The sequence below is a fragment of the Scomber japonicus genome, chromosome 6 (assembly GCF_027409825.1).
Source record: "Scomber japonicus isolate fScoJap1 chromosome 6, fScoJap1.pri, whole genome shotgun sequence".
NCBI classification, from domain to species: Eukaryota; Metazoa; Chordata; class Actinopteri; order Scombriformes; family Scombridae; genus Scomber; species Scomber japonicus.
The window spans coordinates 32,502,718-32,527,692 of NC_070583.1; the positions used below are offsets into that span (position 1 = coordinate 32,502,718).

Genomic DNA, 24,975 nt, shown 5'->3' on the forward strand with positions numbered 1-24,975 from the left:
TTTGGGCTTGGGGGGGAGGGGGAGTGGGGGGGGGGTTAGATTGCAGCAGCGTCTCTAATTTTAGTCTTATGTAACAAACAAATCAGGTTTTAATGAGGACACTGTTCAGGGTCACATTAATGGGTATCTGGCTGCTTCACTCATCGCTCATCATTTTATTTACAGCTTTAGCAGCTCGGCTCTGCTCGGTGTGTTTGAGTACAAACTGGAACAACAGGAATTTCCCCACTCCCCATAAAAGCAAGCCTCGCTGCACTTTACTGCAGCACACCGGTCAGACGCTGCTGTCACATTACAGCTGCTGCCTCTTACGATCCCTCTCTCTATGCTGGGAAAGCTCTTTAATCTTGTCATGTTTCTGCCGGTACTGACAGCATGCTGGTTTTTTGGTCACAGGATGTTTGCAAAAGGTCGCTCAAATCTTGGGTCCAACAAGCTTTCCTGGTTTTTGCAGTTTCTGTGATATTGAAAGCAATTGAAGAAATAACAGTGAAAATGACAAGCAGCAGCAGGCATGAACCATCACTTTGGCCCAGGTGGAAATAATCTTCCAGTCATTGAATTGATTGCTGTGAAATTTTCCACCGTGATCCCTTGACTTCTCCTGTCAGGCTTACGTGTCGCTTTGAGTAAAATGTCTCAACAATTATTGGATGGGTTGCCTTGAATTTTGGTGCAGACATTTATGCCGCCCTTAGTATAAAAATGAATTACTCTTTTTTTTCTTGATGACCAAATACCAAGCAGCAGTTCCTCAAATACCCCTTTTCCACCGAGCTGGAGCCAGTGCTGGTTCAGGGCCAGTGATAGAGCCAGTGCTCAGGTGGTGCTTACCCAAGCACCTCTTACGAACCTGTTGCTTTTCCACCGGCAAGGAGCCACGCGATTACGTCACTGTATAATAACGTAGCCAGCGCGCACCTTTGAAGCACTTCCATGATTCACCAGTGAGAGGCAGCAACATGGCGCAAGGCATCTAGCCTGCCGGAAACGAAGAAGAAGAAGAAGAAGAAGAAGAAGAAAGCTCTGGCAAAAAACTATAAAAATAGTACTTTTAATCAACAAATCTTAAACCCTCTGTAAATGCCCCGCTAGTCTGCTAATGAACGTTAACCCCGCTAGCCGGCTAATAAACGTTAGCCACGCTAGCCGGCTAATAAACGTTAGCCCCGCCCCCAGTCCGCTGACGTAATCGGTTCTTGCTTTAGACCAGCAAAGAGTTGGTGCTTGCTCTGGAGCTTTGGCGGTGGAAAAGCAAAGAACCGGTGATTAGTCAGGCTCTGGCTCCGAACCAGCTCCAGCTCGGTGGAAAAGGGGTATGAGAGCCACATGAGGCTGGCTCCAAAAGTGAGTCAATCCACATAGACCCCATGTTAAAACGTCCAACTTTAAAGCAGAAATAAACAATTGTGAAAATGCACAATAAAATCAGGGTGATTTCCTTTTCAGTTAAGCTGATTCAGAAACTCAAACAGCTGCTTCCATTATTTTATTGACGCTAGAAGAAGCATTTCTTAATAAATCAACACAAAACAAAACACTGGTATAAATACTTTCCCCAGCTGGTGATGAGTGTCCATTGCAGACATGTCTTTGACCCGAGTCCCAATGGACAGTCTGTTAGAGTCGGCACTGACAGATCTGAATCCGAGGCCTCAGGCACAAAAGTCCTGCTGGACAAACACACACACAAATACACGTTGAGGCACAGCTGAGCACCATAGAGCTGCACGCCAACACACCAGATGTGACATGCACGCACACACACACACACACACATGGGCAAACTTAGCATGGCAATAATAAGGTTCAGTCTCTTTTTTACTTCTGCAGTTCTTTTCTCCAGACTCTTTTCTTTCATCCTCACTTCTACATTATTCTTACTTTCCCACCTCTCGTGTCTGCTGTCACACTCTCCTGTTCTCTTTCTCCCCCCCCCCCCCTCCCATGTTTCTCAGTTTCTCTTTGTCTCCCTCTGTCTTGTCTTCTCTTGTAATTGACAGCGCCTGCTGGAGGACCCAAGATGCCTCCATTAAAATTGCACAGCTTCTCAGACACATCGCATTAGTCCTCTCTCTCTCTCTTTCTCTCTACTTTTTAAAAATCAGTGTTTCAGGAAATAAGGGTCACGTTTCTTCAGCTGGTGGTTTCCTACAGTACATGACAACAAACCAAGAAAGACTAAATTGCTGATGCTTCAAAAGCCTTTCTGAAATAAGTTTGAGTGTGATGTTTGAGCACAATCTAAATGAACAATGCATCAGGATACATAAAGAAGTGTTGGGCTGGACAGAGACGCAGGAATACATCTACACAGGCACAACAGATCTGATTTTTGGGCTCCTTCTGGTCTTCCTCTATTACAGTGAGATAGTCTGGTTTAAATCAGATTTTATCTGTTTAGACAGTGATATGGAGATTATCCACATGCCACAAATTATAGATAAACACACTTTCTGTTGGAGTCTAAATGCAGCCCGAGCAGCAGGCCTGTAACTACCATCCAGGACATCGAAGTCATGTCCTCATTTTTTGATTCCTGTTTCCATTTGTTACACAAAGACACAATTCATCAAGGAGTGGAATACATTTTTAGTTGGGAGGGGATATCACGTGTACTCTTGAAAATGTATTCTCGGTACTCAGTCCAAATCACAGGAAATAAAAGCATAGCTCGGCTGAAACACTGTTCCAGGAGGGTTTTCATGATTGAATCCATTAAATAAGTCACATTAACATTAGCATATATATTAGCAGCACACTATAACATGGGCTTATGATAGGTGACTTATCAGAGGGAGCAACCACCAGCATGGACAGTAAGGTCTTTTAGCCCTGCAGCAGTCCATCAGTTGTTAAAGATGTAGGTCAGGGGTGTCAAACATGCGGCCCGTGGGCCAGAACCGGCCTGCCAAGGCGTCCAATCCGGCCCACTTTCCTTCCTGTCTTCTTTGTTTCCTTACTTCCTGTCATCTGTCCTTCTTTCCTTCCTGCCTTTCTTTACTTCTTTTCTTCTTTGTTTACTTGCCTCTGTCCTTCCTTCCTTCCATCTTTCCTTCATCTTCTTTTCCTTTCTTCCTTTCCTTCCTTCCTTCCTTCCTTTTTTACTTTCTTACTTACTTACCTTCTTTGTTTCCTTCCTTCCCTCCATCCTTCCTTCCTTCCATCTTTCCTTCATCTTCTTTTCCTTTCTTCCTTTCCTTCCTTCCTTCCTTCCTTCCTTCCTTCCTTGCTTCCTTTCTTTCCTAATCCCTTTTCCTTCCTTCCTTCCTTTTGTCTTTCTTTCCCTCCTTCCTTACCTTCCTAATCCCTTTTCTTTCCTTCCTTCCTTCCTTCCTTCTGTTCGTCCTTCCTTCCTTCCTCCCTTCCATCTTTTTATTGGTCCAGCCCACATGAGATCAAACTTTGGCTGTATGTGGCCGTTTAATGAAAATGAGTTTGACACCTGTGATGTCGGTATTTGTGACATGGCATTGCAGTTGTTATAAATAACATTAATGGCTGCATTTAGGTGTGTCAGTTCAAGGGTCCTGCTTGTGTGAATGTTGGCTCACTGATAAGCTTTATTGACACACTTAATGAACTGGAGCTAACATTAACATCAGTTACACCTGAGTTTTTCTTGCTGTGGCAAATTCAGTTTATTACTATTTCACCCCAAATGAAACCAGACAAATAATAAAAAAACAGGGTAACAGTATAACTCACACTGCCACAAAAAGTTAAAAGAAACATTTTAGGGTGTAATAATCTGTATTCAAATGTGTCAAATAGTGTAACCGTGCCATGAAAAGTTTAAAAAAACAGGACTATGTAATTGTATATTGATCACCAATCATCTAATACATTACACTGATTGGACCACAACTCAAAGTTAAAATGACATAAGGGGCATTGCACATTTACACAGATGTTTGCATTTATGCCTGATTAGCCGACTCGTCCTCTGCTCAAACAGAAGTTGGGTGGAGCTGTGGTGGGAATTTCCTGAGGTGCATGAACTAATAATACTGAGATGCTGCTGCTGCTGCTGCTGCTGCTGCTGAACAGATGCAACAGAAATAACAGGAGCATGACAGAGACGTCAATCAATCACAGGGTGCACAGGTTCATACAGTCTGAAGGTCTAATCAGGCTTATAATTGAAAACACCTGCATGGAGGGGGGGGGGGGTTTCAATATTATCGTATGCTGTTTTTTCTGTAAGTCTATATGTGCATCTTATGTCAAAATCCTTATTAGGCTCTTGTCATGCAGCACATCTGTCACTAGAAACACATTGAAGGATATTTAAAGGCTTTGACACACATCTTGCACAAGGTTCCTGTGTTGCACTATGCATCGCTCTGGATTCCTGCTGCTTCCTACTGCCATATAAAGCCATATAAGGCACAGAGGATCGTGTTGGACCTTGAGACCTATGTGTGTGTTTATGTGTGTGTGTGTGTGTGTGTGTGTGAGTGTGAGATAGACAGTCACAGAAGTGCAACATGTGGTTTATAATGAAACGCTGCCAGCTTGAGCCGATAGGATCTGTGTTTGTGAAGAGAAACTAAGAAAACAAGTTCAAGTCCCGTCCTGTCCTGTCGCAGGTACACAGCATGAGCACATGAAGCAGGATTCACAAGGGAGAGAGAGAGAGTTGAGCTGAGCTGAGCTGAGCTGAGCTGAGGTGTGGAGGAACACCTTGAAAGCTTTACATTCTCACAACTTTCATTTCCAATCCGCGAGCAGGTAGGAGCACTGAGGGAGGAGTGACGTGTGGTGATCAGCTGCGTCTGTGTTGATGCGAGCATGTGGGGGAAAGCCTGAGTTGAATTCTCTCTCTCTCTCTCTCTCTCTCTCTCTCTCTCTCTCTCTCTCTCTGCTCGTCGGTCGTTAAATCCTCGCTCACCACAGCAAAAGTATCAGTTACCGGGTCCCGACCAATCCCCACGCGCTGCTGTCAGAGCTCGAGAGGAGACAGCAGCGGAGGGCAGACCGGAGAGAGGCGGACTCAGAGTGGCAGAGTGGAGAGAGAGAGACAGCGAGAGGAGCACACACCCATCCATCCATCCATCCATCCATCGTTTATCCTCCGTCACCCCCTCCCAGCCTGACAGAGAGACAACCAAGCTGCTGCCTGCCTCCCTCCCTCCTCCCCATCTCTCTCTCTCTCTCTTCCTTCCCCTCATCCGCCAGGTTTCCCCCTGACTGCGGCTCTTTTGGGTTAACCGGGGAGGCGCGAGGCAGGATGCGCCATGGGACAAGCGTGCGGACACGCGCTCCTCTGCCGTAGCCAGCCGCCGTCCTCAGAGATGTAAGTGCAGTGTGAGTGAGTGAGTGAGTGCGTGCTTGCGTGCGTGAGTAAGGAGTCTGCGTGTTGGCTTTTTACTGTGTGTTTGTGTCCTGGAGACTTTTTAACACACACACACACACACACACACACACACACACACAGCGCGCAAACTGTAAACTGGATGTCTGGATGAGGCACGCGGCGTTTATAGCGTTGAGCCAAATGCAGAGTAGTGCTGGTGTAGTAGTGTGAGTGAGTGTGACCTGCTGGGTGTCATTATACACCACCACCCCCCCCACCCTCCCCCCTTCCTGACAGCAGCAGAGAAGACCCCATGTGAACTGAGCTCACCACCAACACACTGTAATGTCACTAAAAATGTTTCCACAGTGTGTCCAGTAGCAGCTCCACTCACAGTTTAGTGACTTTATCAGCTTTACAGAGTATGATGATAGTGCTCTGATAGGCTACTACACTAGATACTAGACTAGATGCTAGGTTAGATAGATTTGATATAAAAGCTTTCTTAGGTGAATTGTTATCTTGAACTGTTTTTAAAGGGCTATATTTCAGCAAACCACCATGTCCTCAAACACTAACCTACTCTGTTGTTGCCTTAACTACCCTGCAACACCCTCTATTGTTACACTTAACTAAGACACCCTTTATAAAGGGTTTTGTAATTTTATAGTTGTTGAAATAATAATTTACTAACTCTTTATCGGTCAGTTAGAGGGTTAGGGTTAGAAGGATTAGAAGTCATAAATCACGACAACTTTGGGCTGAGCTGTTTTGTACATTCCTTGGAAAGGCTGGCACAAAAACTCCACCAAAATCCAATTAATTACCAACTTATGAAGCCTTTATGAATTTATCACCAGTATTTACAACAACTACTTCAATGCCAAAAAGAAGATCCTACTAGTTTAGTTCCTGTTAATGATTTATAACTGGTGTTTAAAGCCTTGGTATTATATTATGAATCATTATTAAAGCTGTGAGCTGCAGATTATGAACTCTTCCTTAAAGTGGACTTCTCTGTATGATCAGAAGTTGTTAGTTGAACATGAGGATCAGTGGTAAATGCAGTTTCTCTACTTCTCAGCTAGTGAAACCCCTTGAAACCTGATCTTCTCCTAAATGCATCATCAAAAACCTTCAAACTGTTTCAGTCTTGACCCTCAGGCTGTGTTTTGACATTTAGGAGATTTTCACAAGACATGAAAAATATATGTGCTAAATATAAATTGGCTGACACGATTATTACACATCATAATCCGATGCAAGTCTACACAGGTTATTATGTGTTGAGGATGAGTCACAGAGGAGCAGATTCAACTTTAAAGTGGTTGTTGAAGTCATTAGCTGTGATGATGATGTTTGGTGCTGCATAATATTGTGTGGTGTTGGTTTCCCTTTGTGTGTCTGTCATTCCCAGCGGCAGCTGTCTGGAAATACGAACTTTTAAATGTCAGGGCCACACTCTGTGTTTGGTTAAATGCTAGTTCATAAAATAAAGCCCTCCTCATATTGAACCAGTTTGAAATGATAGTTTGCTGTGTAAACACACAATGCCTGCTCTCATATTAAGAGAAGCATCTGCTGCAGACGGAGTTGAGCGATTGTGATCAAAATGCATGTCAGATCAAACAGCTTGCACATATACTGGATGGTTGAGAGTTTCCCTCTGGACATGTCTTGATGCCTATACTCTGTGATTTTTAATACTATTAGTTCTCTCCTCCTCTCTCTCTCATAGCAGATCATTTGTGGATAATAACATTGTGATGCCATTATACACTACAATGCACAAAATATTCAGGACGGCTTCCTGATATCAAGTGTCAAACCCTTTTTTGCACAATCCAAAAAATCCCTCCTCTAATGTGTTTATTCCCCTGATCCCCTCCTTCATTATTAGTTTAAATCCAATAAGGGGAATCACTGAAGGATAATGGCTTTTATTCACCTGACCAGTGTCAGAAAAGACTAAGCTTCTTACTTTGGGTATTTGTTGCTCCGGCCTTAGGAGAAAATGACCAGAGTTGTTTGAGGAATAATGAATCTGCCAGGTGGACGCCACTGATCTCTCTGACACACAATTTAGTCTCGGCAGCTGGTCTCACCTGCTTCACACAAGCCGGAGTCGGTTTGACTCACCGGATTAGCATCAGTGATCATTGAAGGTCACGAGGTGTGATGCTGTCAAAAAATACACCAGGCAGATGTCAAGGCTGCACCCAGTTAGGATATGAACCCTTTTGTGATTGAGCTGATTGATAAACTGATAATAACCATTTACATTGCATATCAGCCAAATGGAAATATAATCTATAAAAAGAGTTTGATGTTTAATCTCTCCTTTAGTTGTGTTAGTCCTTCTGTTTGTTGCACTAATAGCTGTTTTATCATTGTGATGCTTTATCTTCAGTCTTGAATCCTCGTGTTGTAACTTTGACAGCCGGTTATTCAGCGTCAGGAATATGAACCAAGCTCTGCAGATTCAGGAACCGCACACATGAATTCGGTCCAAGCTTGGATCTCCTATTCACTGTCTGTCTGCAGCGTTTGATGCCGAGCGCCTTCATGTGTCTGCACAGCCTGTTTTTGAGTTGGGTTAGTTCATATTCAATGCAGTTGTTGTTTGTTGTTTGTTTATCTGCTGTTAGCATCTTGCATCATTGTAGCAGCAGACAGGCATCGCCCCTCGTAATCTCTGTGTGTGTGAGCGTGCACGTGGTGGATGGTCTTCAGCAGGAACATTTATTGCAATTCATTGGATTGACGCCAGGAAGTCAGATCCCTCTTCCTCTTTCTGGACACACACACACACACACACACACAGATGCACAGAAGTACACAGCAGCAGCAAAGTTGTAACCCGACTCCTGATATGAGAGAGAGAGAGAGAGAGAGAGAGAGAGAGAGAGAGAGAGAGAGAGAGAGAGAGAGAGAGAGAGAGAGAGAGAGAGAGAGAGAGAGAGAGAGAGAGAGAGAGAGAGAGAGAGAGAGAGAGAGAGAGAGAGAGAGAGAGAGAGAGAGAGAGAGAGAGAGAGAGAAAATGCTGACATTGCACTGTGTTATCATCAGTAATGGGCTCATCAATACTAAAATATTCAGAGAGACAGAGACAAAAAAGAGAGAGAGAGAGAGAGGGGAGTGGGTGATAAAGTGAAAGCAGAGAAAAACCATTGTGTGTGTTGGGCTTGCATGCTTTTTCCACACACACACACACACAGCACATATCTACAGAATGTGTGTGCTTCAGCATTTGGCTTCAAGGCTTTCAATTCACTGATATTCAAGAGTCCCGAAGAAAATACAGTCTGTAGCATGAAAACACACACACACACACACACACACACACACACACACACACAACACGCTGTATGTTTACATGGGAGACAGGCAGTAAATAAATAGCAGTAGTAAGTATTTTATTTGACCCATATATATGATCAATAACTGCTTTACCTTCATATATCTATAGAAAATAATAGAGATGGGACCATTAAAAACATCCCAAACCACAACTTTACCCTCCGTTATAGATGTAATATATAAGTATTGAAAACACACAGAGAATAAAATGTTAGTGGCAAATCTATGTTATAGGATTTGCTTGAGCTGAATCATTAGTAGAGCGTCTCACAGACATCCAGTCACTAAGTCTAGCCGCTAATGGCAGATGGAGAACAAACTACTCTGTTGATGCATTCAGCAGTTTGAATCTGAGAACTTAAAACCTGAAACCCTAAAACTGGGTCTTGATTAAATTAAATTCAACAACTATGGAGTGATGATTATCTCCCAGTTTGCAAAGACTTCTATCTATCTATCTATCTATCTATCTATCTATCTATCTATCTATCGGTCTATCTATCTATCTATCTATCTATCTATCTATCTATCTATCTATCTATCTATCTATCGGTCTATCTATCGGTCTATCTATCTATCTATCTATCTATCTATCTCTCTATCTGTCTCTCTATCTATCTCTCTATCTCTCGGTCTCTCTATCTATCAGTCTCTCTATCCGTCTATCTATCTATCTATCTATCTCTCTCTCTCTCTCTCTCTCTCTCTCTCTCTCTCTCTCTCTCTCTCTCTCTCTCTCTCTCTCTCTCTCTCTCTCTCTCTCTCATATTTCGGATGATATCACACTTCTATGTCACGATTATCCAGACCCAAATAATTACGATCCGCGATATTATCCCAATATATTCATCAAAATATCCTTACATCTCTTAATACTGGAGTTAGCTCCCCCTTGTGGCAATTCAAAATAAATCAGGAAATCAATACAGTGCATGATTGGATGTTTGCAAACTAGTGACAGCATTTTTCAAATCAAGGATAACGCAATATTTGAAATTCACGACCATCTACTTACAAAAAAAATCCTGATATATGGTGATAAAGTATTTTTTATTCTCCCATCCCTGTTGTCATGGATACAGAGTATTGTCTTTTATAGTTTAGCCAACAGATGTTCAAATAGCCAAGCAACATACACACAGTACAGTAAAGTGATTTTTTAATGTTTTATTTATCGTAGTTCTCATTTAAGGTCGGACAGAGTGATATTCTGTCATTCAATACATAGATGTGCATTTGTACTTCTGTCTGTTTCCTTGCATACAATTCAATTAGAAGATGATGATGATGATAAACAGCCTAGTGTAAAAGTTGATCAATCCGCTCATTGATCCATTTCAAGTTTATATAGGTAATGGATAACAGACAGCTAAGAGTCTGGAGCCAGTCCCGACTCACAGCGTTCAGTCTCGGTCAGGTTGCTGGTGAATCACAAGGCTGACGAATAAACTCACTCACATCTGAACCAGTCTTAGATTCACCTGCATGAATTTGGCCTGAAGGAGAAACCAGTGCACCTGAGGGGAAAAGCATCCGAAGCCTTAACTGTTAAAAAAATCACCATCTTTTTTTTCTGGAAGTCCATCGGCCAGGATCATATGAGATTTTTTTTATGAAATTCTAATGAAATCAAGACAGAACAACCCAAAAGACGTCACACAAAAATCATGACTGAGGTTGTCGTGCAGACATCGGCTACATTACTGCACCCAACTGATTCAGTTCACTGCACTCAATAAGTGCCATAACAAGGCCTGTATTTTACTTAGTGTGTGAGCCAGAGGGAAGGAGATGGATGCATTAATTTAGCGATGCCAACAAGCTGTTTAACATTAATGTTAAACAGAGTGTAATATATGTAATTAGATGTAATACAAGTGTCTCCATCAGTAACAGAGTGGAAATCCATTTTATCATTAGTAATAGCTAAATGTTGTTTAGTTCCTCTTGATTGGGCTTTTAATCCACCGTACAGCCTCAACAAATCATCGTGCAAGTCATCCAACTTCTCCACAGCAGGTTGTTCCAAATCGAGGCGCTGTATTAATAGCTGTTTAATATGAAAAATAGGAGCTCAATGCCTCGTTCCCTGTAGTTGAAATGAAATTCATAACAGTGTGGAAGATCAAGGCCAAGCTGAGGAGAGATGAGCAAACACAAACCCTGAGTTCACCAGATTGTTAACAGAGTATTGATCCCATTAGATTGTATGTATAAGTGAGATAATCTATAAAGGTGTGAGCTGTAATCATTACAAAGTGCAACCAAAGCCCTGCTGGTAATCTGATAGCGAACATGAGCCATGCTGCTATTAAAAGGTTGTCATGGTAAAGCAGCTGCAGGCATGAAACAGTGTCGTTAGCTTATTAAATTAATGTTTCACCAATTAAAGGTAGTCTAATTCTAGTTGGGACTTCCCATGTATGCAGTACACTGAAAGGGAATAACAGTCTTTGATTTCACTCTGAATAAAGAATCTGAAGGACTTCGGTGTATTGAAACCTACAGTAAGCTGCTGTTAGCTAGCATTAGCAGCTAGCTAACGGCAGACCTGCTTTGTAGCTGCAGCACAAATAACATTAGTCTATAAATGTTATCATTCTTCTACTGTTTCACCAATTAAAGGTAGTCTAAATGTAGTTTGGGACTTTCCATGTATGCAGTACACTGAAAGGGAATAACAGTCTTTGATTTCACTCTGAATTAAGAAAGCTGCCGTTAGCTAGCATTAGCATCTAGCTGCAGCACAAATAACATTAGTCTATAAATGTTATCATTCTTCTACTGTGTCTGCAATACACAAAGACTACAGTCAGTATTGTCCCCCATGCTTTTTTATTTGATCGTGATGTGTTACAGTATGTTAAAATAAAGCTTCAACTCATGTAAAACGAGTATTTACAGTATTTAATCCTGAGTATCCATTTCATGTAGCGGTGTAAGTTTGTATGTCGTCTCTGTGGTTTCTATTGTGGGTTCCACACAAGAATAGAAAACCTTGCCAGCTGCTTCGCTTGTGATGACTGTTTCACCTTATTAGGAAGAGTTATTTTAAAGATGCAGGCTAGAATTACGGTCAGGTTAAAGCTTAAGGTTTCACATGTTTCAGGTTTTAGTTTGAATCTACAGCAGGTTGGCGCTGGGTTGAGTTAAGGGGAAGGTTTGGTTCATACAGTTTATAGTACAGTTTGTAGTAGAGTTATAGTATAAGCCTCAAGGGAATACATTTAAGTCAATACAATGTCACAGGACGCGTGTGTGTGTGTGTGTGTGTGTGTGTGTGTGTGTGTGTGTGTGTGTGTGTGTGTGTGTGTGTGTGTGTGTGTGTGTGAGCCTGGAGGTGTCACGGGGAAATGAGCATGACAGCTCCCATGGTTCCCAGCTTTGGCTCCAGCAGCTCCTGTCAGCCTTCTTATCTCTATGGACTGTTGCCACAGACAGGTGTTCCTGTGTGTGTGTGTGTGTGTGTGTTCCTGTGTGTGTGTGTGTGTGTGTGTGTGTGTATATGTGTGCATGCATGCAGAAGTGTATAAGAGTGTATAAGTGTGTGTGTGTCCATAGATTGTGTAATAATAACTGTGTATGTATACAGTTCTGTCAGTGAACCGACGGACAGCCAAAACTGTGTGATCGTCTTTGAAGGTGTTTTTATCAGTGGCTACAACTCTCGTGTGTGTGTGTGTGTGTGTGTGTGTGTGTGTACTCCCTCAGGAGATTAAGGTAGGAGGTTGGGCAGCTGTTTTTGGGACATAGAGCTTTGGTTTAATTAGAAAACTGTATCAAGAACCCTTTGGTGTATGTGTCGAGACCTCATTGATAGGCAATAGATGTGTGTGTGTGTGTGTGTGTGTGTGTGTGTGTGTGTGTGTGTGTGTGTGTGTGTGTGTGCATGTACTGTATGTGTGTGTGTGTGTCATCCTTATTTAAGACCCAAGGACTAAACAACTTTGAATAAACATGGCGTAATCTGCCGAAGAGACAGCAGCAGACAAGCAAATGAGGTTTGACGTCCAGCGTTAGCACATGCAGGCTTTGTGAAGTTTGTGTTTAAGGTTTGTTGTTGCGCTGTGACGTAACAACGCCTGAATGCATGGACTGTATTTTACTTTGAAGGTCATTTCAGCTCAAGTGTGAACATCTATTTTAGTTTTAGTAGTATTGCTGATGTGTGTATCTGTCTTCAAACTGTTGTAAAGTTGCAGGGGTCACAGATACCCCTTTTCCACCGAGCTGGAGCCAGTGCTGGTTCGGAGCTAGTGTTAGAGCCAGTGCTCAGTTGGTGCTAATCCAAGCACCTCTTACGAACCTGTTGCTTTTCCACCGGCAAGGAGCCACGGGATTACGTTACTGTGTAACGTAGCCAGCGCGCCTTTGAAGCACTTCCATGATTCACCAGTGAGAGGCAGCAACATGGCGCAAGGCATCTAGCCTGCCGGAAACGAAGAAGAAGAAGAAGAAGAAGAAGACAGCCTTGGCAAAAAAAAAAGATAAAAATAGTACTTTTAATCAACAAATCTTTAACCCTCTGTAAATGCCACGCTAGCCGGCTAATAAACGTTAGCCCCGCTAGCCGGCTAATAAACGTTAGCCCCCCTAGCCGGTTAATAAACATTAGCCCCGCCCCCAGCCCGCTGATGTAATCGGTTCTTGCTTTAGACCATAGACTGTATAAAAGAGACCAGCAAAGAGTTGGTGCTCGCTCTGGCTCCCTTTCTGAGGCACGGGGCTGGAGATTTGGCGGTGGAAAAGCAAAGAACCGGTGCTTAGTCAGGCTCTGGCTCCGAACCAGCACCAGCACCAGCTCCAGCTCGGTGGAAAAGGGGTCACAGACACACAACGTTATCCTTTAGTTTGTCACAGCTGTCTTATTAATAACTACCAGGTTTTTATTTATACATGGCTTTGAGATTTAACCAAGTGTTTTTGTCCCTTATCATTTTTCCTGCACTTACAAACTCAGTAGTCGTACTGTAAGAGGAAATCCTCCGGTGGCATACTGTACGTGGAATTAAAGTGACTTTTTGAAGCAGCTGCTGAAAAGAAGTGGGAGATTAAAATGACAGAAGATGACTGGACTACATTATTTATGAATGTCAGATTGTAGAAAAAAAAAAAGAAAAACCCTTTTGCGTAGCTCTTAAACTCGAGACAGGTTCAAAGTGTAGCAGCGTGGGATTAGTTCTCACACATCCGTTCTTTTTCATCCTTTTTGGTTGATTATGTGAAGATAAGGGCAATAAAACATCACTGTGGTCAATCCTGTGACTCAGGGTAACTGAACTCATTTAATTTGGCTGTCATTTGGAGTGTGTGTCATTATTTTTTATTGCATTGGTAGGTGTGTGTGTTTTTAAAAAAATCCTTTCTAATGTTTTTAATGCTGATTTTACTGATATTTATTTTATTTGTTGGGTTTTTAGATGTTCTTAACCTTCGTGACCCTGTCTGTTTTGACTGTTCCTTCTTTCCTCCCTTCCTTCCTCCCTTTCTTCTGTCCTTCTTTCCTCTTGCCTACCTACCTTCCTTCCTTCCTTCTTTCTGTCCTTCTTTCCTCCCTCCCTCCTTCCTTCCTTCTTTCCTTCCTTCCTTCCTACCTTCCTCCTTTCCTTCCCTCCCTCCTTCCTTCTTTCCTCCCTTCCTTCCTTCCTTCCTTCTTTCCTCCCTTTCTTCTGTCCTTCTTTCCCCTCACCTACCTTCCTTCCTTCCTTCCTTCTGTCCTTCTTTCTCCCCTTCCTTCCTTCTTTCTGTCCTTCTTTCCTTCCTTCCTTCCTTCCTTCTGTCCTTCATTCTATCCTTCCTTTCTCCCTTTCTTCCGTCCTTCTTTCCCCTCGCCTACCTTCCTTCCTCCCTCCTTCGTTCCTCCTTTACTTCCCTTCCCTCCCTCCTTCCTTCTTTCCTCCCTCCCTCCTACCTTCCTTCCTCCCTCCCTTCCTTCCTTCTTTCCTCCCTTCCTTCCTTCCTCCTTTCCTTCCTCCTTCCTCCTTTCCTTCCCTCCCTCCCTCCTTCCTTCTTTCCTTCCTTCCTCCCTTTCTTCTGTCCTTCTTTCCTCTCGCCTACCTTCCTCCCTCCTTCGTTCCTCCTTTCCTTCCCTTCCCTCCCTCCTTCCTTCTTTCCTCCCTCCCTCCTACCTTCCTTCCTCCCTTCCTTCCTTCTTTCCTCCCTCCCTCCCTTCCTTCCTTCCTCCTTTCCCTTCCTTCCTCCCTTCCTAACGTCCTCCCTTGACTCGAGGACAACAGCAGGGTTAAAGTTGTTTTAATGTCACTCTTATTCACTCTTTCCTCCTCTAAACATCCTTTTTTTCTCCTCTGTGATTCTTGTTCTCTATTTGTCACGTACATGTCGTTACAGTAGGTTATTATTAGCTTTCATTGTCCGCGTTATTGTGCTCGATCTTTACAGTAGAGTAGCAGAATGTGTTACTGTGCTTTGCTTCCTCTCGCTCTGACTGCAGGGCTTTTTCTCATCGATCGGCCGTATTGATCGACTCACACAGAGATAAAACCACCGACAGGCTATAAGTGTCGCATTTGGGACATTCAGGGGTTTTGTGATGCTTGTAGACTTGAATGAAATGACTTGTTCAACAGCACATGAACACACAGGCTATACTATACTGTATTTTATATAATACCTGTCATTTTCACAAGAGGCTGAGGCTGATTGTATTTGCTGTCTGCAGGCGATTAGACGTGCAATATTTTGACATAAACTCCATTAGCACTCGGCAGCTTTTAGAAATGGGAACATGTTGACCATTATTCTGATCACATGGACTGATAAACTCTTGACTGTGTGTGTCTGTCTCTCCTCACAGTCTCTATATGGCTCAGTATTTGTTATTTTTTTCCAATCTGGTCATCACTTCATTTGGGTGTTCATTGTCTCATCTGTCCGTTTATCCCTTATTCTTTTTTTTTTCCTTGCACTTCTTTGTCCTGACTTTTCCAGCCAGCTCGAAGTCCAACCCGCCACACAGACACAGAGAAGCCAGGTGTGACGGAGAGAGGAAGAGGCTGTTGAGATTGCTTGATAGGTGAAGGGCAGGTGTTTCATTCAAAGAGTTGTCCAGGTTGCCTAGCAACTAATGGTGTCACAGGTTACCCTTCATATAGGGGTATTATATTCTATCAGCCCAAGGTGTAGTGGTTTCCTCTTTTTATCTCTCTTTATTTTGGTCTTTTTTAACACTTTAATCCATACGTCTGTTCATTTGAGCGTTTCATATGTTTGTGTGGGAGAAATGTGAGTTTTCAGAGCTCTATGCATCATGTTCATTTTGCTCTCTTCAACTCTGTTATAGAGACTGAGGCAATATCAGGGCACATTTGACGTCATAATAATCCACAGGATAATCTGTCTGTGCACTTACTTTTTTCTTTTTTTTTTTAGTTCCCTTACAGTTTGACCGTGGTGAAAGTCAGCCTCATACACATAAACAAACCGGCGTGTGTGGATAAATATGCCGGGTGGTTTGGTTAGCTGACAGGCTGCCCCAGATATAGATCTCCATGCAGTTCACCATAATAGCTGCTACAGGCGGCTAGTTCCTGTGTTTACTTTTTGTCCTGATTGAAACAAACCTTCACTTGTTTAGTGCTCGGACTGGATATAGCAGCTATATTTGAAGGCAGAACCTGAACCTGAGAGCACCAGTGTACAACCATTGCAACAATTTCTGCAGTTTTTATAACTTAATGACTAGATTCATTCATATCATTAAGTCGTATTATGACTTTAGCAGGAAACTAGGACGGCCTAGTTTAACTGTAACTATTCATCTTGACATCAACAACCAACGACTGCAGTCACATCTTACATAAAACCAGACAGCAGCCTGCAGTATCACTGTACTGTATGGCAGCTTTACTCAGCAGGTGACAATTGAACCACAAGCCAGAGGGAGAGGGAGCAGAAACATCAATCAAGACACAAAATTAACTAATAAAACAGAACCAATAAGATAAAGGGGATAAAGGTAAGATAGCAGGCAAGTTGTTTAAATGAGAAAGAATAAATACATAGATACAAGAAGTACTCTCACAATGAATCAGAGTTCGTTTTACTTTTATTTGCAACAGGCAATTCAGGAGCTCCTTGTACTCCAGTGCTCCTGTTGTTTTTGTATCCATCACCTGTCCCACTGAAGTTTTGCAAACAGGGCTCCGACCATAAGCTGGTCACCAAATATCCACTGTGAGAAGATCACAGAAACCTTTGTGCAGGAACAAGGCTTTGACACATACAGAGTTAAATGATCAGCCTCTGGAAAGCAGTGCGGTGAAGGTCGGGCAGCGATGCTTTGAGTTAGTTTGGAGCCTGGCAGCAGCGTTTGAACGAGCTGAGGAGGGAAGATGGATGTTTGGCTTTTTATTTAGCGTGAGAGCACGAACACTTGCAGTAATCAAGACTGGAAGATACATGAATGATGTTTTCAAGGTTGGAAGAAATGAATTCTTCTACGATTTAAAGATGATTAATGTGTTGTGTTGTAGTTGTGTGGCAAAGGAACGGCCAGAAGATGCTGGATCCTGTAACTGGCACTCTGGTTAAGGTACTCAAAAACATCAGCTCTGTGTGTGTGTGTGTGTGTGTGTGTGTGTGTGTTTGTGTGTGGTCTCTGGCTCAGCTCTCTCCTCTAGAGCCAGAAAATGCTTGTGGGCATGCGCCTGTAGCTGTGCTCATCATGTGTGTGTGTGTGTGTGTGTGTGTGTGTGTGTGTATATATACATGCACAACAACAAGCATGCACACACACACACTCATATTAACCAGTGACTAGCACGCAACATTAAAACATATTAATGGTTAACCCTCCTGTTGTCCTCTAGTCAATGAAGGAAGGGAGGGAGGATGGAAGGGAGGAAGGAAGGGAGGAAGGTAGGGGAGAGGAAAGGAAAGAAGGAAGGAAGGAGGGAGGAGAGAAGGAAGGAGGGAGGGAGAAAGGAAAAGAGAAGGAAGGAAAGAAGGACAGAGAAAATAAGGAAGGGAGGAAGGTAGGGGAGAGGAAAGAAAGAGAGGAGGGAGGGAGGGAGGGAGGGAGGAAGGAAGGAAGGACAGAAGGAAGGGAGGAAAGAGAGAAAGGAGAGAAGGAGGAAGGAAGGGAGGAAGGAAGGTAGGGGGAGGAAAGGAAAGAAGGAAGGAGGGAGGGAGAAAGGAAAAGAGGAAGGGAGGGAGAAAGGAAGGAAGGAAAGAAAGGACAGAGGAAAGAAGGTAGGGAGGAAGGTAGGGGGAGGAAAGAGAGAGAAGGAGGGAGGAAGGAATGAGGGAAGGAAAGAGAGAGAAAGGAAAGAAAGAGAGATGGAAGGGAGGAAAGAAGGAACAGTCAAAATAGATGGGGTCAATTTGACCTGGGAGGACGACACTAAGGTGAAACATGATAAAAATAGAAACATACAAATTGCTCTGCAGACAGATGCTGAAAGTGGGGGGGGGGGTTAGGGTTAGAGGGGGGGGTATAGCATGTGGAAGTATTTTTCATACAGTGGAGCTCAACATGGAGGTGTGTTGACAGGATAACTGGAGCAGAGGGGGATGAGCTAGAGCTGCAGACAGATTCACAGAGCCGGGATCAGCAGTCTGCACATGAGTGAGTCACACAACGCTGGGAGACTGAAGCCGTCTGCGAGCCCTCTCAGAGAGAACTGGTGGTTTTGAGAAGACAGAGTGGACATTATGTAAACTCTAAACTCTAAAACCAACCATGTATACTACACACTGTCACAAAGTGCTCTTGAGTTCAGCCACTGACACAACAAGGTCCACACACACACACACACATATGGATAGAAATGTTAAGTGCTCGCACCGGAGGTTTTAAATTGCACAGTGAAGTAGTATAAATCAAGTTGCACAATTGAGCTGTATGCAGAGGCTCCTCGATGCAGTTACTATAACGACATGACGTGTAAAAAATGAAAGTCTTAATAAAGGTATTTTAAGTAGCAGAAAGCGTGTAAGTGCCAAGAAGAGATGCTTTGTCCCAAAATGGGCAGATGAGATTGTTTAGGAGTCCATAATAAACAAATAATTAGTTATACTTTGCTGAAAATATGCAACACTTAAATATTTGACTCAGTTTATTTATAGTATTTATATGTATTTATTAGTATTGGTAATATTTACAGAAGGATTATATCATTGTTTTGATAAAGATCATAGCACAGGTAGTTCAAGTATTTGTTAAAGACAGAGTCAGTTATTCTGGAGAAAGATTGTTCACCCCAACCTTCATGCTCCTTCAGAAGCTCAACCCCCCCCCCCCCAAATTCATAGATGTGCATCTGCATCGCCACGGCAACGACTAAAAGAGAATTATGGTGGAGTCCAGAGAGATGCATTAGCTGTAGAGTAACTTCTGGCTCCTCTCACATATTATCATGACTGGAGGGGGGGGAGTAGTATCTCATGTGAGCGCAACAGGTTGGTTCGGAGCCAGAGCCTGACTAAGCACTGGTTCTTTGCTTTTGCACCGCCAAAGCTCCAGCCCCGAGCCTCAGAACGGGAGCCAGAGCAAGCACCAACTCTTTGCTGGTCTAAAGCAAGAACCGATTACGTCGGGGCTAATGTTTATTAGCTGGCTAGCGGCGATAACGTTTATTTGCCGGCTAGCGGGGCTAACGTTCATTAGCCGGCTAATGATGTAATTGCGTGACTCCATGCCGGTGGAAAAAGCAACAGGTTCGTAAGAGGTGCTTGGATTAGCACCAACTGGCTCTAGCACTAGCGCCGAACCAGCACTGGCTCCAGCTCGGTGGAAAAGGGGTTTCTGTGAGCTCCCCACTTCTCACTCGACCCCGTGTTCAACGCCTCGGCCCACAGAAGCAGTCGTGTGTCAGCTGTAAGACGTTGGGAGGTGAGAGGAGAGACTAACTGGACGAACTGCCTTCACCAGACTGACTGACTGACATTTCCACAGGGAGAAAGCAAGAGTGTTTGTAGTCATTGATTCATTGATGTGGTTAATGACTGGCTTCTATTAGATAAGAACTTCCTTCTTGAAGGCTGGCAATCAACTGTGACAGTAGCAATAATCAATTAAGCATTTAAGTCCTGCGGAGTCGTTGCTTCTCAGTTGTGAGGATTAGCTGCTTTTCTTTGTCTTACATGAAAGTAAACTGAACATCTTTGGGTCTGTTTTTTTTAACTCATGAAACTGTCTCCAGATTTTAGGCCTCACCACATTATAGAAATCATATAATGCAAAACAATTCAATCCAGATGGGTTTGGGTAGAAAGAGTAAAAACTTTCACGCTTTTTAAGGTTTGCTTTAATGCTTTAATTTTTTGTGACTATGAAATATAATTTGTGTCACATTTTAGTTCAGTAGCATGTAACACAATGTCAAAGACCCTTTTCTTGTTTTCCAGTAGGAACACACTCTGCCTAAGGCCAATATATGTGTGGTAAAGAAGCAGTTACACACACACTGAAATGCAGGCGCGCACTCACACACACACACACACACACACACACACACACACACACACACACACACACACACACACGCATTCACATTGTCTCATGCCTAATTGTTGTGCAGAAGTCTTGCAGAAGTGCTGGTATGACAGGGACCAGTTCATCTGTATTCAGACGGCGTTTTCTCTGTTTGATTGGCTGTTGGAGCAGCAGCAGCACTATACAGTAATATGCTAATTGCATGCTAAGGAGCCGCCCCGCCGACAGTTTCCACCTGTGAAACTCTAATAACTTCTAATTGATAGCACACAGATTCAGACTCCAGTAAGCATCCAGTAGCTGAATGGTTTCTGTGCAAAGCCTCATAACCACAACATCTACAGCCAGGGATCTTCATCACATGTCATAACCATCTCCCTCCCTACTCGTTTCCTGTCTGCCTCTTCACTAGCCACTGTCCAAAAATGCTGAAAAATGTTTTTTAAAAAGGAGAGAAGGAAAAAAAACCATACATATCCACAGATGCATACAGATTTTTTGCAGTGTGAATCTGGAGTTCTTAATTAGAGGTTTTTGTTCATTTTGCTGCTTTAACTGTCAAAGCAAATGAGAGTCTTGGTCTGCCTGTTCGTGTGTGTGTGTGTGTGTGTGTGTGTGTGTGTGTGTGTGTGTGTGTGTGTGTGTTTGATGCTGTCTGTCTGGCAGATTCTTTTTCTTTTTGCATGAATCTGTCAGTATGTCTCTCCTCATTTTCCTATCTGTGTGTTAAAAGAGTCGAACTGGTCACCTTTCGCAACAATCCCATCATGCCTCTAGTCTACACACACACACACACACACACACACACACACACACACACACACATACAGAAATGGACACATGGACACTGCAGTCATAATTGGCCACAGGCACTTCTCTTTGTCTCTGTCATTCTAGCTTCTCATAGGCCTTGTAATCTTTTTTTTTTTTTTTTTTTGCTTTTTATACTTAAAAGAAATTTTCCCAGTCAAGTCGAGCAAAAAATGAACAATTCTCTCTGCCAGCAGGGGGTCTGGCAGGGATTGTTTGTACATGCGTATATATATATTTATGCATGTCTGCACAAACACACTGTAAATATACATCCATGTGCACACAGCTGTATATGAATGCATTAAAAGAAATATCAGATATAAGTGTATGAAAAGAAGTCTTCAGGAGTTTGCCAATGTTTGCCTGTTGTGCTCTTATGTGTGTGTGTGTGTGTGTGTGTGTGTGTGTGTGCAACATCTGTGTGCGGTTACAGCTTTGTGTGATACTGCTGGGGATGCTGCATGTGTCCAGATGTGTGCCCAAAGTTTTTTTACCCACGCAGCGTAATAGACAGTACATGTGTGTGTCAGAGGTGCAGTGATGTCTCCAGGTGCAGCCTTCCTCCCAACATCAAAGTCAATATGGAGAGAGTTTGTGTATCTTTGATAGCTCTAACCTCCGTGGTTTCCCTGGAGAGGAAGGAGGGAGCAGCCTGGGAAGCTACTTTGATGTCGCCAACAATTTGGAGCCAGTAATGAGGAGGTGGTATTTAGTTCTGATTGGAGCTGGCCTTCAGTTCTGGCTCATGTTTGTTGATAGTATCTGTGCCGAGTCGACTCCTTATTCTCTACCGCACCCCAGTTAATCACACCGCTATCTCTCAACCCACATGATAGACTGGCTGTCAGGAAGAGATCGTTTTCTAGGCTGGAATAGAAGAAGAAGAAGAAGAAGAAGAAAGTTGAAGGTTAAATACTCCTGTGACTTTGATGAAACCTCATATTCACCTCGGAAACATTTGGAGAGCAGGTGCACTTAATGAAACTAAGCTGAAAAGGGAACAAAGCATACGCGGCTCCAGCTGTTGATTTTGCATTTTATATTCAGGAGGTGCTAGTGTTAATTACATCAGCTGTTTTTTTGGGGGTTTTTTTTTAGTCCTGCATGTGTCAAATGTCCTTGTTAGTTTTTGTTATGTTTGGTTAACTTACCGACCTCATGCTATTTTAGTCGTCTAAAGGTCTGGACATTTTAGTTTTATATTACTCAAAGAGAACCATAACTATTTTAGTGTAGTTTTAGTCAATGAAAACTGTCAATACTCAGATCATATTGAACATCTATGTCAGTCTAGTCAAGCCAAAATAAATAGTTTTAGTCAAACTTAGAGATTAGATTTTATTTTATCATTATCTGATGAAAACACAGGTTGAATAATAAAAAATGGAGCTTTGCAGAAAGTGTCTCTTCGGATGGTATTGATTTAATGAATATATCCAGACATGAAACATGATCTTATTTATATATTTATCTTTAATAATTAACAAAATGCATAAACTGTGGCCCAATAATCTCTTTAAAACTGTTCGAAAACAATCAGAGCTGCACAGACAATAAAATGTTTTGAAACCTTTTTTTTTGGATGCCCAAAGTACTTAAAAAAAAATAAATAAAGAAATAAAAAAAATATATATATCTTAATAGTCATTGAATAGCACATGCCATCCAATTAAAATAGCATTTGAATAGCAATTTAGAAAAAACCTTCTATATTTTAGTCTTGTCTTTTTCGTCAAAAATATTGCGTATTGATAAAGTTGGTTCTGTCTCATCATCATGTTGTCGTAATCATGCAAAGTAAAAGTTGTTGACAAATATATTTAGTCATAGTTTTCCTTAAAGACCATGTAAAGTAAGAATAAATGTTTTCTATGCCCCCTACCAAGTGTCAGCTGTCAATCAAAGTCACCACATCTATCCGAAACATGGACGCTAAGTCTGAGAGCTTTCTGCTACTAATTCGGTGGTTAGCTCGGCGGCTAGCTCGGCAGCTAACTCAGCTGCTAACTCGGCAGTTAACTCAGCTGCTAACTTGGCGGCTAGCTCAACGGCTAACTCGGCTGCTAGCTTGGCGGCTAACTCAGCTACTAGCTTGGCAGTTAACTCAGCGGCTAGCTCGGTGGTTAACTCAGCTGCTAACTCAGCTAACTGGCTAACTGTAGACTGTAGTGGTAGTAGTGTGTGCTGAATGTATTTATACCTCTACAGCAGCAGGGGCGGGTTTATGCTAATCACTAAATCCTGAACACAGAAATCTTGAAACACAGTTTGTGAAGCCTAGCTCCACAATTCAAATCTAAATGGTTGAAATGCTTTTTACACCTTTTTTAGAAATACATTTAAGACCTATTTAATGTGTTTAGAAGAAAATGTCTGAATTCACTTTACACTGCCTTTAACAAAATGAATACTGGGACCTTCTCTACTTTGTAGACTTCTTATTTCATACTTGTTTGTGTGCACAGACAACACAGTGACAGAGATGCATCCTACATTGTTGACGTCTTGGCCAAACAGAGCATTTAGTCAGAGTTGACACATTTATCAAATTAAATCTACTACCTACTACACCGCTTGTAAATTAAACAACAAATCACTTTAATTACCTTTGCATTGAACACACAGTAATATAAACTCCATTGCAGAATGACATACAGTAAATGCCCCCTGTATGTATGCAGCTGTTTATGTTTCATGGATCTATTGAGGCAGATTTTAGTGGCTTTAATGATTCCCGATAGCTGCTTCTGTTTGTGCTCTAACAAGACAGGCGGCCGCTCTCAGAAAAGATAAAGACAGCCAACAAGCAAGCAGGACTGAATGAGACAGTGGTGTGAAGACGGACAGGTGGGCGAGTGGAAGAACGAGTAACATACTGATTTAAGATGTTTAATCAGAAGTTCAAAACACGTATATAGCCCTTTTTTCCCTCTATTTTTGTTTTTCTCTTTCCTGCTCATGTTTACTCCTTTCTTAATTTTCCATCTGTCTCATTCTTCATCCACATGTCTTTCAACTTCTCCCTGGTGTTGGGTAGATTGGTTCCCCTTTTAATATTTTTATTTTTCACGTTAGACATATCAATACAGAACATCAAACCTCAACATGTTCTCTGTTCTTTATCATATAGTCCAGCTTTTTCTTTCTCTTTGTTCTTACTCACAGTGCCATTTAACAGTATGTTATGCCTCTTATAGCAATTTTTTTTTAAACTTTTGTATATGTGAGGGATGAAACTGATTTTCCATACTGGACTCACTAAAAGAATACCTGTATTTTATGAAGGAGCTAATCAATTTCAACTGATATTCATTCATGCAGATTTTCCGTCCCTTTCCTCCAGATGTTGTTGTTGTTTTTAACCTGCTGCGAGAGGAATTGGTTTGCTACAGTTTACGGTGTTCCTGTGAAGAGTATGCTGATAAAAGAATATATGAAAATGAAAAAGAAAGGGGGAATATGCAAAACGAGGTTCAGATTATGTCTCTTGAGTCCTCTGAAGTGGCTGCAATCTATATTTCTTTTGTAAAAGTTGAGTGTTGGTTGAAGTGATGTCTGTTGCTCCTCTCAGCTCTATGTAGTGTTTTTTGTATTCTTTTAGCCTATTTTTTTGGTCAATGTCATTTTTAGCCACAACATGGAGCTGCACAACAAACCTCTATTCAGCTCTAAAAGCCCGCTGTACACTAACTGCACAGCACCCGACAACAGAGACACTTTAGTAACTAGCTGAATGGAGTATTTAATTTCTTAAGAGCAAGATATTTCCCTCAGGAGTTAGTGGGGAACAAATATAGAACATAAAAAATAGTTAATAATTGACTAATAAGTTCATATGAATCTTATGCATATGAACCTAAAGGTGAAAATACATCATGCCAGTATTGTGTTCCTGGCTCAATGTGACCCAAAAAAATCACTTATTGCAAGTTTAACCCTTGTGTCGTCCTTCCGGAAAGAAAAGAAAGGAAAGAAGGAAGGAAAGGAGAGAGGAAGGAAGAAGGAAGGAAAGGAGGGAGGAAGGAAGGAAGGAAGGGAGGAAAGGAAA

The 24,975-nt window shown here is 42.3% G+C and overlaps 1 protein-coding gene across 1 annotated transcript in view; it reads left to right on the forward strand.

The window, feature by feature from the left end:
* Nucleotides 1–5,240: 5,240 nt before the first annotated feature.
* LOC128359969 (cGMP-dependent 3',5'-cyclic phosphodiesterase) overlaps nt 5,241–24,975 on the forward strand; it is a 238,018-nt gene continuing 218,283 nt past the window's right edge. The window contains exon 1 of the mRNA XM_053320282.1: nt 5,241–5,299. Coding sequence (XP_053176257.1) covers nt 5,241–5,299 — 59 coding nt within the window. The remainder of the gene's footprint in view (nt 5,300–24,975) is intronic.